Raw genomic sequence first — 19283 nt, 5'->3', positions numbered from 1 at the left:
ATTTTTTATAAAAATAGCCACTAGTATTTATCTATTTATTTTAAATATATTAACTAAAATTTAAGAATCTTAAAATAATAATAATAAAATTGTGAATAATATTATATAATTCTATTTTATTAATCAGATCATAATAATTATAAAATTAGGAATAAATATTATATAATTCTATTTTATTTTACTGAAAATTTTGTAATAAAAATTTAATATATTGTAATTATATAAAATATTGTACTTATTCTCTATTATATATATATATATATAGTAATAATAATAATAACTAAAAATTTAGATTATTGTTTTAAGAAGAGAATAATAATAAAATGATAATATTGTATCTAGAAATTAAGACATTACAGCATCTTTCATGAGTCAAATTCTATTTAGTATTTATGTTTATGATTAATTAAATTATTAACAAGTAGTTTCATTTTAATATTTTGTTTAAAGAGTAAATTATCATTTTAGTCTTGTAAGTATATAATGTTATTGCATTAGTTCATGAATCTAATAAAATTCAACAAGTTATTTACATTAATTTATAATTTTAAATAAACTATGATTTAAGTAATAATATTAGCATATGTTAAAGATTAAAATGATAGTAAGTAGTTTAATTATTAATATAAAAATAAACTTAAAATTTTATAGACTTATTTATAATTTATATAGTTTTAGATTAATAATGGTGATTTACTAATTTTTTAAATGAGTAAAAGTCAAACCAAAATGTTTGCACTTAATATGATAAAACTTAATTTAATAATATTAAGGGTTTGTTATTCATACCTCATTTTTTAAAATAATTAAATTGAAAACTCTACACTTCCTCTTTAGTTCTCCCATCCCGCCCAACCCCAAAAGTTTATTGCATTTTTTTTTCCCAATTCAAGGGAAACTTGTTTATATTATAATATTGTGTATGAGTACATAGCGAAAAAATGTTTCTATCGTGTATTTGTAATTTCGCGATTCAATGAAAATTGATTGTAACATACACCAGGGACGGAGCCAGGATTTCAATACTGGGGGGCCGAGAATAAATAATATATAATTTATAATAAATGAAAATTAAAGTCCAAAAGTGATACCACATAGCAGGCCGTACCAGAAGTCCAAAAGTTGAATAAAAAAATAAATTTGGGTTATTCATTTAATTATACATATGAGTTTATATTAAAAATAGGGGGTGCCATATAGTAATATATATGTATATAAAAAAAAATTAAAATTGTTGGGGGGGCCGTGGCACCCGTAGGTCCCCCCTTGGCTCCGTCCTTGACATACACAATGAAAGTTTTCATTGTATCGAGTTGGGGTGGAGCGGCTTTATTTCATATGAACAAAGTAAAAAAAAAAATTGTTATTTATTTAGAGCACATACACAAAAGAAACAAGTTTTTATTGTATTGTGAAAATGCCTAGTGTTAAATGTATTTTTGTCAAGAATTTCTTTTTAGAAGGTGAAAAATGTAATAATCTAACAAATCATTATATTTATTAGAGTTCAACCATAATGCAGCAAAAACATAAATATCTTTTGACATAAATTTTCATGCAAGCAATACTTGAATATTCATACAATAAATTTATATTTATATATATATATATATATATATATATATATATATATATATATATATAGGGGTGTTCAAATTGCTAAAATAAACTAAACTAAAAAAAATTAAACTAAACTATAATAAATAGTTCACTACTAAATTGAACTAAAATAAATATTGACTAAACTAAACTAAACTATTATCTAGATTAGTGCACTATAGTTCTAGGAGTTTGAACTAAACTATAATATCAATTAAATTAAATTATTATTAATTATAAATTAAACTATTATTAATTATAAACTAAATTAAACTACATTAAAAAAATAAATTTAAAATCAATATTTTTAAATTGAACTACCAAATCATTGATATTAATTATAAATTAAATTTAAAATAATTTATAGATGCTTTTATAGATGTATTGCTGCTTTTATAGATGTCCAGTAAAACAATTTAAAAACAAATCTAAAAATAATAGGCCACTACTGTAGGGAAAGAATAACTACAAAATTAAAATATTCTTACTTTTCCGCGAGTCTGAACACCTTACTTTTCTGCGAGTCTGAACAACGAACGTGGTAGTCTCCGTGAATGTGATGCAGTGCTTGTATTTTGTTTTAGTGAACTGAACTATTAATTCTAATAGTTTAGCTTTATAAACTACACTAAAAGTAATAGTTTGGTTTAAATTGTTAAAAAATAATTTAGTTTATTTTAGTTTAGTTTAGTTTAGTTATTTAAAAAGTTTAGTTTTAAATAGTTTTGTGAACACCCCTACATATATATATATATATATATATATATATATATATATATATATATATATATATATATATATATAAGTGTCGATCAAGTATTTATATAAAGTTGTGTCAAAACAACCTCCATAAAATGTCATCTTCTGCATGGACAATCAATGTGCTATCCCTCTAGCCTAATCCTAACATGCTTTTATAACAAAGTATGATTATATCAGTCCAACATATGGAAAAGTAAAGGTAAACTTGTGTTAAAAAAAGTCAACATATAATATAGAAAGCAATAGGTTAACTATACAAATATCATCAACTTCTACTAAGCAACAACATCAATAACTTAACTACGACAAATATGATAAATAACTCAAATGCAACTTCATAACATAATATAAGACTTAGCAACTTTACATCTAATAAACAACAAAGTATACGACTTTACAACACAAGTGAACATCATCAACTTCTACTAAGCAACAACATCAACAACTTAACTACAACAAACACGCATAATCAACCCAAAATGCAACTTTACAGCATAATAAACAACCTAGCAACTTTACATCTCAATAAACAACAAAGTATACAACTTTACAACACATCATACAACTTTATAATTTCATGTTTCGTCATGTATATAAACTAAAAGATCTCTTACAACACATGTGAACAATTTAAATGGCTTGACCCTATCGAATCACAACATCTAACCCACCAAATTTGTGTCAAGTCAACACAACTTTTGGCATACCAATACCAATTCAACAACTTGCCATTTAAATCTGGAAAGTCCAGTACTATTGTAAAGAATAAAACAATTTGGATATGAACTTACCACGACATTAGTATGAATAAATCAAGCTTACATGAAATTAACTCATCAACTACCCACAAATATTGTATACCTTTCCAACACAGTTAGGGATTTTGGATTTTGACCCTATGCCTTACTCTATTGGTCACTTCATAAGAAGTATGACTCGACCTTGCCTCTATATCATATCAGCTAAGAACTTAAACAAGATAACTTTTGAAAAATAACGCTCCACTTTAAGAGTCCACTCTCTCTTAAGGGTTTTCATCTTGTTGGGCTCATAGAGCACCACAAGATCCTCACAACAAGATCATTCAACTTATAAAACAACTTATTCTTCTTTAATCCTAATTTCAACTTTACAACTTGACAACATGCATCATACATTAATCAACACAACTTAGTTCAACTTTATACACACACACATATACATATATATCAACTCAACATTATACAATATGATTTATTCATCATAAAGCAACGTACTATGTACAAGATGAATCAATCATCCACTTACATTAGCACATCTTAGAAAAGCACAAAATACAACAAGCTCATAAAAAAAATAGGGGTCTCGTTGGGCATGAGTAGTCTCACTAGGCGACCAAGACTCTTTGGAACTCGTCATTGGGAGAGCTACTCTCGCTCGATGAAGAAAACGTTATGTGGCTTTCCTTGTTGGGTAAGCTTTATTTCGTTCAATGAATAAACTCCTCTAGAGCTTATTGCAAGGTGAGTTTAACCTTTATTGGGTCCTTTTGTCAGGCTACCATAGCTCGATAAGTGAACAAAACACTATGGGTTTTTTCGTTGAGCACGCTATGACTCGTTGGGTGACCTCCTTAATAGGCTATCCATATAATCATTTTCTCACTGGGCGACACTTCTGTTGCTAAGCGAGAATATGATTATGGGTAATTGTTCAACATTTATGCATATATCCACGTTGGGCGTGATACTCATTTCATTAGGTGTGAGATAGAATTCCACCAAGAAACTTGCCTTCTCTCAACTTTTTCAGCCACCACCCACCATCATCTTCACATGTAACTTAGAAAACATGAATTCTACTCTTCATGCATCACCAAACTCACCAAAAACATCACATGCAACTAGACCATGTTACAAAATTATTAATTATTTTTCAAAACCCAAAAACACTTAAAAATTCTAATATTCAACTTCATCATAATCAATTTAACTCAATTTTTTCACCAATGGGCAAGACAACACTAAATCAACATAAGTAACACAAGAATAATCACAGTTACAAATTCTCCTTACCTCAATTTCTTTCATAATCAAGGAAAAAGATAAAGAAAAGGTGAATCATGAAACCGGTCATATGACAACTTCTCTCTAAGATTCTTAACTCCTTAATTTGAATATCTACTTCTACTACTCAATCTAGCCTTAAAGGAAAAGAAATGAAACTTTTAGTGAAATCAAATTGAAGATCAAACTTTTTTGACTCCAGAAATATTTCTATTTAAAAATTTCTCTATAGAATTTAGAGAAATGAACTTATAAAGTTCAAGTTCTTTAGAATTCTTATATATTTTCCCTCATTCTTGACCAACTTTAACCTCAACAAAAACAAACAACTTAACTACACAAAACAACATAAAAACATCATACAACACGCAACATACATTTAGTACACAACACAATTGATGGAGACAAGTAGGTGAGATGGAGAAATGAATCTTCCTTGCTTGAATCCGCAATGGATCTTGTCTTTGAGACTTGAATTCCAGCGAGATGTTGAGAAGAAGAAGACAAGATTTGGAGTTCCAAATCTTAGAAGGAAGCACTCAAGCTAGGAGTGCAAATGATGGCTCACAGTTTGGCTTTAGAAGGTGAAGAATTCCTAAAGCTAAACTAAGAACCTAGGTGACTTTGAGAGAGAACTTCGCTGAAGCAAAATTCATAAATTCTCATTTATGTTCAAAGTGTTGAAATGCGAAGAGAAAAGTCCAATTTATAGGCTAAGGAAGCAAGCATAATGGTGCCAACTCAAGGAGCACAATTGGCGCCAAAATTTTGAATTTCAAATGGGATTTGAAATTCAAATTTCTTGGCAGCTCCATGTGCACGTCCAAGAGCTGATTCCATGTGCATTAAGGTTGCATTTAGAGTTAATTTGATGTTGATTTGGGTGGTCCATGTGCAGCACCATGTGAGTTAGCCCATGTGCACCAAATGCAACTCAAATTACTCCTAAATGTGACCTTAATTTTAGCTAACTTTGCCTAATTAAACTTTTCCTTTATATTCCTATTCTAATGGCCTAAATACAATGGCCAACCTATCACAAACATTAAGAAATAATAAAAGAAACAAAATGAGTCCAATATTAGGTACCAAAAGTCCAAAGGCCCATAAAGCCCAAAAACAAACCCAATAAGCCTATGACCCAAAAATGTTAATCTATATGGTCCAAAATACAAGACCAAAATATATGAAATTTATACTAATATAATATATACAACATAGAAGAAAACGGATGTCTCAAGGTGTGGCCCATGTAAGAAGCAACTTGGGCCTTCCAAACCCACCAGGCCCATTGGGCTTTGACTAACCCAAATCTTCATGTCTATCCCATTCCTCTTGAATCCTTCAAGGTGTCACCTCTTGGTCTCCTTGACATGATTCCATCAACAATGCAACAAGAAATTTAAATCATAATTTGTTTTTGGGGGAGAGGGGTGTTCAATAACTTTCTATAATAAAAAAAAACTCATTCCATTATATTATGGGTATTTTAGTTGTCTTATGCTATGACCATCACGCACCATGTGATTGAACTTTTTAATTGTTTTTTAAACTAAAGATGGACCAAAAAGATCGAGTGCTGATTCGGCAGAGGGGGCAAGATTCTTCTAAACATGCTTGGAATTTGTTTTTCTCCCTCTTTCTTGTTTTCATGTTCCAAATAAATTCATCTTGGTCCAAATTTAATGCATATAGAATGTATTCACCCTGCTTTATTAGGAATGGTTTGTTAACCATTTGTAAGGATATGGGAGACAAGCACCAAGACCTTCCAACGTGGGCATATATGCCCTTGAATTGAAATTTAAATGGTTGTGATGGAATGGAACATTATTGTTGTAGTGGACATATTGCTTAACTTTCAAGTCCAAAATTCTTTATGATTCAGAAATTTATCACTATATGCATTCATATCATTACAAAAGTGGAGCTCACAGTGGTTGGATACACAAGTGAAACCCATTCACCATTTACATGTCCACATGATTATAAATGTTTACTAAACCCTTCATTTGTTTGTTTGTAAGATCTATATTGAGATACAGGATCAACTTGATACTTTCAAATTTGAGTATCGTTTATGTTATAATAATGTTTATAGTAAAAGTTAAATTTTATGAATGCAGATTAATTTTTTACTGTTAGTTTTAAGATACTCTGTGAATCATATGCATGGACAAAAAAAAAAAAAAATCTAAAGTTGAATTTTAAGAAAATTACATTTAGTAATGACGATAATTAAAAGTATTGTTAATAATATTTCAAAAGCAATGCATGTATTTTAAATAAATATATAATATTTTTATATAATTAAAAATATTTTTAGTATAATATAAATTAATTTTTGAAATTTGATTTATATATAATGTTAGTAAAAAAATTAATTTATAAATGTATAATAAAATTTGAGAGATATTCTCTCTAATACTCTTTATAATTGGTTAAATTTATTGAAAATCACAATTTTGTGAGTTTCCTTACAATATTACAAGATTTTTTAATAAAATCCCATCAATAATAAATAATATGAGAAAAATGTCTCAAACATTTATCAAAATTTTAATTATTTTATTACATCTTATCCATTAATACGATGTCTCGATATGTTAAACTTCTATTAGATATATACATAAATATATTTTACAATAATACACATAAAATTAAACTTTTATTTTTATTTATATTTCTTACTATATCTTTAATTACTTTTGAAAATATATTAAGATCTTTAGTATTATATAACATCATTTACAATGTGTGGATATACACACACATACACATAGTGACAAAAAGAAAGGAGTGTGTATGAGACGAGTTGGGTATATAGTACTCTTTTTCACATTCATCCTAATTAAATATTGTGGGTAAATTTATAATCCTATAACAACTTGATAATTTTTTTCTTGTATATATGTGTGAAAATATTTTTTATTAAATAAATAATCTTTTCTTTTGACACCAAAAATAAATAATCTATTAGGGAATGAGTACGAGTGTATGACTATTAAAAATGGGCCTTAAATTAAATGGACCAAGGATACGTGTTTTTTTTTTTTAATTTGATGGTTGTACCTTATTTTATGTTCAAATGTTTTTTCTTTAATACTTTTTAGTGAGTCTTATGTTTTAACCTAATAGAGTAAGAGTTAGCTTCTTTAAATCTAAAGTTCTTGTCACTTCTCTTGGATAATTGTGCCGCCATTATAGAAACTTCGAGATAGCCTTTGTATAAGGAATCGTTGGAGTGATGAATATCAAATAGAGGAGTGCAACTTTAAACCTTATAATTGTGTTTTTATCATTTGTGGGAAATGGGAAACTAATGATTGTGGGTGTCCCTAACCTGCAATTGGTTTATGTTTTTGCTTTTATTTTCAATTTGGATGGTTGTAATATCCTGAAGCACTTGATTGTTTCTATGTTTGATGAATTTCGGATGTATAATGCAGTAGGTGGTGCTTGATGATCTTCATAGTTAGGGATTCTTTTAAGTTATTATTTAATTTGATTTTTATTTATCATAATTATTTATAAATTAAATTTTAATTTTAAAATAAATTATCTATAAATAAAAATAATATGTGCTATAATATAAATTATTTATCATAAATTTAAAATATAATGTATATGTTATTGTCAAAAAATATATAATTTATATGTTTAAAAATATCTATTTATGTAAATTTTAAATATAATTTGTATATTCAAGTATAATATTTATTTTTTGTATATAATTTAATATAAATTTTGGTTATATATAATGAATATTCATCATGTGGATTACACAAGTTAAAATACTAATTAAGAGATTAATTTCAAGAATTTCCTAGATTTGTGAAACATTAAAACTTAGTAACACTTTATAATTAGTATTTTAGTTTGGACATTTCACTTGTTAAATATTCATTATATAAATAAAATTTATAATAAATTATACATATAAATAAATACTACATATTTCAATATATAAATTGTATTAGTTTAAAATTTATATAATAAATATTTTGGAATATATAAATTATATTTATATTTATAGAAAATAACCTTTGTGATACAATATTATTTTTAATTAATGATAATTTATTTTAAAAATATTAAATTTAATTTTGAAATATTTATGGTAAGTATATATTGAAATAAATAAGAATTTTATTAAAAAAATCTCTTTAAAAAGTTTCTAAAACTCTTCTTTAGAGAGAAGTCTTTGTTGAAAAATTCCTAAAAACACTATTGTATTATTACTATGAAATGAAATCCCTAAAAATACTATCATATTATTAGAAGATAGCTATTTGTATTTAATATACAAGACTATATATATAAAGTAAAGGGGTCTAGCTCCTCTAATGTGAAAGAAATGAAATTTAGAGAATAAAATGTAATGATAATAATTGATTAAAAAATTAACAGTTAATATTATAATTAATTTTATATTTTATTTTATAAGAATTTAATTTTATTAAAAATTTTAATCATTGATTTTAAACTTAACAATTATAAGTGCATTTTATCCTCTAAAGTGCATTCCCTCACTTTAGAATAATCAAATCCAAAGTAAATATATTTTGATTAAATCTTTTAAATTTAAAGGTTTTTTTTTTGTAACTTGTAGAGTTTTTAAATTTATTTATTTTTATTTAATTTGTAGAGGAAAAAAATAAAAATAAATATTAATTAAATAAGAAAATAAAGATTTTTCGTTACAATTTTTTTTTAAAGTAACTTGAACATGTGGATAATAGGGGAGTAGGAGTGGTTAAAAAAAGACTTTGATTGGTTACAATTGCAATATTTGTTGATGGTTGTGTAGTTAGTTGGGCGAGAGGCAGGTGAAATTGTGTTTTGTAATATAAATACATGGTAATGTAAATATTTTTGAGGTGGTAATCGCCTATTTAAGCTTGTACGTAATTGTGTCATTCACTGTGTTTAATGTCCTTAATGGTGTGTTTGTATGAGGAATTTATATAGGGTAATTCATTTATTTGAAGAATTTCAAATTTCTTGAGGTGAAATGTTTTGTTTGGATGAGGAATTTACAAAGAATTTGAAATCCAAGCATTTATGAAATTCCTTAAAATAGTAAAATTTCAAATTCTCCCATAAATGGGAGAATTTGAAATTCCTCATATTTATTTTTCTTATTTCACCTATATATTTTATCTTATCTCTTCATTTTTTTAATTATTGGATATTCAAAAATATTTTTAAAATTGTTAAACATTATCTAATATTAATTTTTAAAATTATTAAATATTATCTAATATTAATTTTTAAAATTATTAAATATTTAAAAATGGATTAATATTTATTTTTATAAAATTTAATTTAAAAATCTTAACATATAAATATATTTTTAAAATTAATTTTTATTATGATGGAATAAAATTATCATACTCAATGTAACACCCTTACTACCCCAACACATATATTGTAATAATGAAAACTTAACAAAAACAATTTTCAATTTCGGTAAAAGGGTTCACATGAAAATCTTCAAAATTATTCTTCAATAACCACAACGATAAAAATGAAACGTGAGAGTTTACAAATGATTTTCAAAAATAATATTTACAATTCTAATTCCATATAACAATCTATGTCCTAAAGAAAATCCTCTGCCCCGATGTCACAATATCAGAGCATAACCACAACTCAACCGTTAGCATTCTAGATGTCACTCGTAGCCGGATCTTCCTCACCTAAAATATCCACAAATCGCACGGTGAGAAAAGAAAACATCTATATATATAGCACATAAGAAAACACAACATATTATCTCATTATAACTTAATATTCATAAATATTTCAACATATCGTATTTCAATCAATCATACATCGTCATCACGTCATAATTCTCAATCACACCAATCATCACAAATCTTGCACTTCACACTATGCCAAGGTCACGCTACCCATTTAACAATCTCAGGTCGTGCTCACCCCTGATATAACACTGTGCCAAGGTCACGTTATCCCTATCCCAGGGCCGTGCTCACCCTTGACATGTTAACCAAGGTCACGATACCCACGTAACAATCCAGAGCCGTGCTCACCTCTGATATAACACTGTGCCAAGGTCACGTTATCCCTATTTCAGGGCCGTGGTCACCACTGACATGTTAACCAAGGTCACGATACTCATGTAACAATCCAGAGCCGTGCTCACCCCTGATATAACACTGTGCCAAGGTCACGTTATCCCTAACCTAGGGCCGTGCTCACCCCTGACATGTTAACCAAGGTCACGATACTCATGTAACAATCTCGGGCCGTGCTCACCCCTGGTCATAGGTGTGAAGAACCACAATCACATCTCATTCACATCCACATTCACATTCACATCCACATCCACATCCACATCCACATCTCAATTCCACAATACATACACAATCCACACAAAATGGTGATTCACATACCCCTCAAGTAATTCATCATCTAGATAATCAAATAATATAACAATAACATTCATAAACTAATATAACAAACAACAGAATTATCAATTTAATATAATTTTAACGTAAACAGTAAAATCCCCAATTGTTCCAAAACCTAACTCACAGACACTTTTCTAGAATTTCGTTCTCCCTCTCAGATCATCATTCTTATAAATTAAATATATATTTCTAATCCTCAACACATACAGAATCTAATGGTATCATTAATTCCTCAAACATAAATATTTCAATTTTTCCAAAACCTAGCCTACAGGCACTTTTCTATAATTTCGTTCTCTCTCCCAGAGCATCATTTTTACAAATAAATCATATATTCGTAATTCTAAATATATATAGAATCACATAAGATAATTAATTCTCCAAACAGAAATAATTATAAAATAGGGCTCTTCCCCTACCCAATTTCCCTCATGTAACTCTACATATAAATAATCTCTTTTCCCCCGTACCTGGATAAATAGGAACTCGGGCAGAACCTCCTCCTCTTTTTCCTTAAATAAGGATCGAAACTAAAACTGGAGCAGAACCTCATCCTCTGAGTTCCCCTTGGTCTTCAGAGAGAAGAAGAGGAACGAAAGAGAGAACAGAAGAGAAGAGAGAGTGAGAATGAGAGGTGTGTAAAAATGAGAGGATTTGAGGCCTATTTATAGGATTTTTCGCCCACCTACCACTACGGCCCGTTCCAAAATCGGAACGGCCCGTTCTGGGCCCTTCAAACCTACGTAAATTTTTCAACTGGAACGGCCCGTTCCCAAACCAGAACGGCCCGTTCTAAAACCCAGCAGAACGGCCCGTTCTAATTCCAGAACGGCCCGTTCTCCAAACCAGAACGACCTGTTCTCCCATCAGAACGACCCGTTCTCCCATCAGAACGGCCCGTTCTGCTTCTACAATTTTGGCCATACTCACTATTCCAGAACGGCCCGTTTCAAAATTGAAACGGCCCGTTCTGGGCCACGAATTGGGCCTTTGGCCCACGAAAAATAGGCTGTTACATTCAACCTAACAATTTAAAATTTAAGAAATTTGAATTGACTCATCCAAACAAAATATTTCAAGAATGATAGAAATTAAAATCAAAGTAATTCAAATACCAAGAATTTAAAATTCCTTGAATTTGTAAAATTTCTCATCCAAACACACTATTAGTGTAATCCTATATTCAATTAATTACTTGTCATGGTTTACATATTGGCATATTTAAACATGTGTACTTGGTATCAAAACACATTGAAACTTTATGAACAATGTCCAAGAGAACATAAAGTAGAAGAAAAATATAGAAAAATGAAGATATATAACACATCTCCATAAGACTTATTTTGTCACTCCTTATATAATGTCACTAGTGCAAAAAGAGGCTTCTATGTCACCTAATTTACGTCAGAAAAACGTAAATACAATGTTATAAAAATGCGGTAGCAGTTTCGTAAATAAAGAGTGAATTATTTACGTCGGACCTCCCCCTGTCCGATGTAAATTAGTGATTATATGGCCCAACGTTACACTCTATTCCCGCGCGCGACTTGTTTGCAAAAATTGTCTAACTTCTCTCGTTCTCTCGTTCTCTCGTTCGTTTGCTTGCACATTGGACGTTTCTCTTAGTCTCTAAGAGCTGCACATTCAACGTTTGAGGTAAGTTTCTTGTACGCATTATTTTTTAAATTTCCTGTTAGATGTTCATCTGGAACGGCCCGTTCTGCAACTAGAATGGGCCATTCTTGTTAAAAAATTTATTTGTTAATTGTTGATCTGGAACGAGCCGTTCCGAAACCAGAATGGGCCGTTCCAGGTAAACAATTAACAAAATATTATTGCAACTGGAACGGGCCGTTCTGAAATCAGAACGGCCCGTTCCAGTTGCAATAATTTTGTGTTAATTGTGTATCTAGAATGACCCGTTCTGGTTTTGGAACGACCCGTTCCAGATGCATTAAAGAAGGACTTTTTAGGTATTGACCTTTAGTTTACCATCGTATTAGTAGAAATATTTATGGATTTTATCCGAAATTACTATCAATTTTTTAGGATTGTAGTTTAGGTTAGAAAAATTATGAATAACTGAGTCAATAGTTAATTTGTGTTAATATATAGATAATGAATCGAAGTTGGATGAATGCAAGTCGCATTAGTCAAGAGTACAAAACTGGAGTTGAAGAGTTCTTGGAATTTGCAAGAGAAAATGGTAAACCCATCAAAGGGGCATATTATTGTCCATGTGTTCGTTGTTTGAATCAGATACGTCAAGAAGTTGGGGAAATACGTGATCACCTGTTTATATATGGTATTGTGAAGAGTTATACAATATGGACATGGCACGGAGAAATATTAGACATTCCAACGATGTCAACAACTGAAAATTTTGAAGGAATGGACGATAATTTAGAAGAGATGATACGTGATGTTGGTGAAGAAAATTTTGAAAGAGCACATGTGTATGATACCTTAAAGTCTGATTTTGAGCAACCATTGTACCCAGGATGCAATATGTTTACAAGATTATCAGCAACTTTAAGATTGTTTAGTTTAAAAGCAAGAAATGCTGGACTGATAAAAGTTTCACAGAATTGTTGGAGTTGTTAAAGGAGATGCTTCTAGAAGATAACACGTTACCTAATGATTGCGTATTGTATACAAATGATTTTGCTACACTGGAAGTGTGTCCGACATGTGCATTGTCACGGTTCAAAAAGAAAACTGATGGAAGTAGTGGTGTGGAAGAAATAGAGGGTCCCCCTGCTAAGGTGTTATGGTATTTGCCAATAATACCTAGGTTTAAAAGATTGTTTGCCATTAAAAAGGATGCAAAAAACCTCACATGACATGAAAATGGTAGAAAATGTGACAATTTTCTTCAACATCCAGCTGATTCTCCGCAATAAAAGTGGATTGATGAAACATTTCCAGAATTTGGTGCAGAGTCAAGAAACTTGAGAATTGGTCTAGCTACAGAAGGCATGAATCCTTATGGGAACTTAAGTAGTAAACACAGTTCATGGCCAATTTTGTTGGTCATTTACAATTTGCCTCTTTGGCTATGCATGAAGAGAAAATATATTATGTTGTCTATGATGATATCAGGACCCCGACAACCAGGAAATGACATAGATGTGTATCTTAGTCCATTAATTGATGGCCTTAAAATGTTGTGGGAGACAGGAGTGGAGGTCTTTGATGCATATCGTGAAGAAAAATTTATCATGCATGTAATGTTATTTTGCACAATAAATGATTTTCCAGCATATGGTAACTTGAGTGGGTATAGTGTGAAGGGTCATTATGCATGTCCTATATGTGAAGAAAACACAAGTTATACCCAATTGAAACATGGGCAAAAGATTGCGTACACTAAGCATCGTAAGTTTCTTGTTCGTAGTCATCCATACCGTAGATTGAAGAAAACATTCAATGGATGTCAGGAGGATGAAATTTCCTCGACACCGTGCAATGGTGAAGAAGTATATCAGCGAGTGAAGAACATTAACATTGTGTTCGGAAAGACGCAAAAGAAGTCAATTGAGAGAAATATCTGGAAGAAACGATAAATATTCTTTAATCTTCCTTATTGGTGCAAGCTAGATGTTAGACACTGCATAGATGTGATGCATGTGCAGAAAAATGTTTGTGATAGTGTAATTGAGACATTGCTAAACATCAAAGGAAAGACTAAAGACGGAGTGAAAGCACGACAAGATTTGGTGGACATGGGTATACGTTCTGAGTTACATCCTCAGTCTATTAGAAGACGCACTTACTTGCCTCCAGCTTGTCATACTCTATCAAAAAAAGAAAAAAAAAGCTTTTGTGAGTGTTTATGCAGTGTGAAAGTTCCACAAGGGTACTCCTCAAATGTTAAGAGTCTGGTGTCTATGCAAGATTTGAAGTTAATTGGTTTAAAGTCTCACGATTGTCATGTCTTAATGCAACAACTTTTGTCTGTGGCTATTCGTAACATTTTACCATCTTCTGTTAGAGTTGCTATTACTCGATTGTGTTTATTCTTCAATGCCATTTGCAACAAAGTAATTGATCCTGTAAAGTTAGATGAGTTAGAAAATGAAGCAATCACAATCTTGTGTCAATTGAAAATGTATTTTCCACCTTCATTTTTTGATATCATGGTGCATTTGATGGTTCATTTGGTTAGGGAGATTCGATTGTGTGGCCCGATTTATCTTAGATGGATGTACCCTGTTGAGAGATACATGAAGATCTTAAAAGGATATGTCAAGAATCAATACCGCCCAGAAGCCTCTATGTGGAGAGGTACATTGCAGAAGAAGCCATTAAGTTTTATTCAGGGTAATGTCGAAATCAGAACCAATAGGAATTCCTAAGACTCGACTTGATGGAAAACAATTTGGTAAGGGTATTCGAAGTTTAAAGATTAGAACTGTGAGTCGAACAGAAGTTGACCAAGCACATTTGTACATATTGAACAACACTGATGAAGTAATTCCTTACATATCTGAACACAGATGAAATCAAGATAGCACACCCCCGAATGAATGAGAAATGGGTATTGAATGAACATAACAAGAGCTTCTTAGCTTGGTTTAAGAAAAAGGTTTACGGTGAGGTTAATGCTTCTGATGCACTTTTGAGACTCGCTCATGGGCCTAACAACGATGTCATTACATTTGGTGGGTATGACATTAACAAATATTGTTTCTATACAAAGATAGAAGATGACAAAAGTAGAGTACAAAATAGTGGGGTTACAATTCAGGCTGAGGCTGTGCACTTTGCTAGTTCTAAAAATAAAAATCCCATTACAGCATCCATGAGTTATTTCGGAGTCATACAAGACATATGGGAAATTGATTATGTTACGTTTAGAGTGCCTATGTTCAAGTGTAAATGGGTTGATGGCAATACGGGTGTGCGGACAGATGATTTAGGATTTACTTTGCTTGATTTGAATAAGGTCGGTTATAAGGATGAACCTTTTATTATGGCATATCAAGCAAGACAAATTTTTTATGTCAGGGATCCATGTAATGAGAAATGGTCAGTGGTCCTCGAAGGAAGAACCATGCATGGAACTCACGAAGATGAGTCTCTAGATATGCATGAGACAACGTCTTTCTCAAGCAGATCATTTGGTCCTATTGCGGATAATGAAGTGGACGAAATACATGCTATTCGAAGTGATCATGATGAAGGAATATGGGAAAACATTCCAACCTAATAGGTTTTTGCTTGTGTATTATTTGTTTTTTTATTAGTTGTTTTGTTGCTATATTGTTATTATCTTTTTTACTTTATTTGTCTATTCAGTTAATTCATTGTTTTAATAACGAGAGTTTGATTTTTTCAGGATTATGGAGGATTCAAGGTCTGGCAGTGGAAGGAGGGAGGGTAGATCTGTCACCTGATTGTCTGGGTTGACAGTTGGACGCATTGCCAAGGAGAGGACACCGGTCGAGGTGGATCCTCGTTCTGGCAAGGCGTCAGGCCCAAATGCTGCCAAGTTTAAGAGCTATTTGGGAGTCCTAGCTCGACGACATGTTTCTATTATCATTCCATCATGGGATGACGTTCAGGAGGCTGACAAGAACCTCATGTGGCAGGATATTCAGGTATATACTTTCACATCCCTTCAATATTATATAACTTAAATACATTATTTATTATTTGTTGTTATTTTCATAGAAAAATTTTGACATTCTCAACACTGAGGTCATGAGGAGGAAGATGTTATCTGCCCTTGCCACCAAGTGGAGAGACTTCAAGACTTTCTTGACACGGGAGTATGTATTTGGAGAGTGACAAAATGAGACTCCCTGTCTAAAGTACCAGATCACTGATGAGGAGTGGATGCAATTTCATGCCACTCGATTGGACCCTTCTTAGCAGGTTAGTTATTGATAACTCTTACATTGACACAAATACTTAAGGTATACTTTAATTAATCTCATTTTCTTTTTTGTATTATTGCAGGCTAAAAGAATAGCTGCCCAAGAACAACAGAGCAAGAATGATGCACCCCATCTATTGTCAAGAGGGGGATATGAATTTAAAAAAATGATGAAGGCTAGGGTAGAGGCAGCAGGGGTTGAGTCTGCTGACCATATGAAGTCACCTCCCCTCCATGAGATGTGGATAGCAGCCCAAACAAAATCAGATGGGCAAATGACTTCTGAGTTTGCAAGGGTCGTTGCTGATAAAATAGTAAGTAAAAATATACAAACTAAGACTCTTCATTTCAACTCATTTAATTCATAAGTGTAGTTTAGGGTATACTTATTGTTAATATGTTGCAGGAGGGTTTAGTTGAGCAGACCACCCAGGGCTCATTTGTTTCCCATGGTCGGGATGATATCCTCACAACGGCCATAGGAAGGCCAGAGCACGCAGGCCGTGTGCGTGGTGTTGGTGGTTCTTGGAGCCACCGAGATTTCTTTGGTGCACGATCATCGAGGAGTAGTACTGTTGACTCTTGCAGTCAAGAGACTATGCAGAGAATGGAGATGCAGTTTGAAGAGAAATTGAAGAACATTCGAGAAGAGTTTGAACAGAAGTTTGAATTTTTGGCTCGTTCTCAGCAACAGACTACAGTTGCTCGTGATGGTGTTCGAGTCAGCACTAAAGGGAGTTGTGCTGCTCCAGATCCCTCAGCGGAACAGACTCACACTGATGTACCAAACCAGTGTGAGTTATATGTTGAGGATGACCCCCCACGGTTAGTGGCTATTGGCCGAGTATTTGAGGGTGGCTCAACCATCCATGGTGTCCCTCTACAGCCAGACTGGACATAGGTTGTGGTTGACCAAGTTCAAGATGCTGCTGCTCCATTGCCTTTGCCCAATACAGAGGTTCAACTAGTGGGGCAGGCAACCGACACATTCTTAGCTTGGCCAAAACGTTTGGTCATGCCGCTTTTAGCACGGACAAAAATAATTCTATTATTTCTCTTTTATATTCTTATAATTCTATTATTGTTTAACTAATTTTGATTATTTCTTTAGGATTTTATCAATCGTGGTAAGGAGGTCATGAGAGAACCTCATGTTGATCATGCTAATATCGCAGAAGCTGAGGATGATCCCATATCTAAGCTTCTAACCATATTACCACGATTAAAAAAGAAGTCAATTCAATTGCAGTGGGACATTAGAGTTTTTGGAGTTGATAGCTCTGATGTTCCACTATACATATCCCTGCCTGATGCATTAGAGATTGTTGGGGGAAACTCCATGTTAAATATATCTATCATACAATTGTGGGCCATGTAAGTCATATTTTTTTTATGAGTCTAAATTTACAATAATTACATTTAACTTATAATAATTATTTGTGTTAGGTACATGGACAAATTGAGTGTGGAGCAAGCACAAGCACAAGTATATGGATTTATTGAGCCTCAATCCATCCAAAAATCAGGAAACACTCAGGTCTAGATCCAGCAATATATGCAAACATGGATGAGTGACTCAGGAAGAGATATATACATGGCTCCATACATTGACGGGTTAGTTTTTTAATTGGTTTTTTAATCATGGTAATTTTATAACTAATTTGTTTGTCATACAATGTAGGTCCTATTGGCAGTTAATGGTAATCATTCCTAAGGAATACACCGTGGTGTGGTTTTGTTCACTACATCAAAAATCATGCCACGAAATTAAATGCCAATTATAAGGGTAACTAAAATTTTTCATTATGTTTTAAAACTGTAATTATATATATTGGCTAACATCTGTTTTTATTTCAATTAATTAGAATCGTGTCTGGAGCTAATATTTTAAGTGGAAGAAGCAGATCATCAAAGACATTGAACTTCATATACCCTAAGGTTAGCAAATTAATTAATACATGCAATAATATTTAAATTTATTGACTTTGGAAATAATAGTTATTTGTTTCTCATTTTAGTGTAATAAGCAACAAGACTCGTTTGAATGTGGCTATTACATCATGTATTGGATGAGAGCCATAGTTTCTGCAGGTATTATTGATTCTTGGGCGCAGGTAATTCATATCAAAATTTATTTAAGTATATTTACCTTTACGATAATTAACATTGCATATTAATGACACTTAAATTAATGTTTCAGGTCTTTCAAGATCCATCTCCATTGCCCGAAGATGAGATCATCAAGATAAGAGAACAATGGGCAACTTTTTTTCTTCAAAGTATATAATAGTTAGATTTCTAAGTTTAGTTAGTTAGATATTATGTTTCTAGTTTGATAGCATTGACAAAAATATGTTTTACAGTTTTTTTAGGATAATAGGATTTAAATTGTCATAATTTATGCTTTTTAAGATTTATATATTATTTTCTTTGTCATTCAATTTTGAAATATAATTTGAATTTCTATTCTGGACTTCCTGGTTTAGGTTTTATATTCTGGACTACCTGGTTTAGGTTTTATATTCTGGACTATATATATGCAGGTTTTGGGTATATCAA

General features: G+C 31.4%; 1 protein-coding gene across 1 annotated transcript; it reads left to right on the top strand.

The window, feature by feature from the left end:
• The first annotated feature begins 16187 nt into the window (after positions 1–16187).
• On the top strand, positions 16188–17625 carry LOC145953476 (uncharacterized). The gene is made up of 2 exons (XM_083067435.1): positions 16188–17038; positions 17131–17625. Exons 1-2 carry the CDS (start codon positions 16892–16894, stop codon positions 17623–17625), a joined length of 642 nt encoding a protein of 213 aa, XP_082923561.1. The 5' UTR covers positions 16188–16891.
• Positions 17626–19283: the final 1658 nt, after the last annotated feature.

The sequence above is a fragment of the Cajanus cajan genome, chromosome 11 (genome assembly GCF_000230855.2).
Source record: "Cajanus cajan strain Asha chromosome 11, NIPB_CcT2T_4, whole genome shotgun sequence".
NCBI lineage: Eukaryota > Viridiplantae > Streptophyta > Magnoliopsida > Fabales > Fabaceae > Cajanus > Cajanus cajan.
Note: the sequence above shows the minus strand (reverse complement) of the source record. Positions and strands in the feature narration are given on the sequence as shown.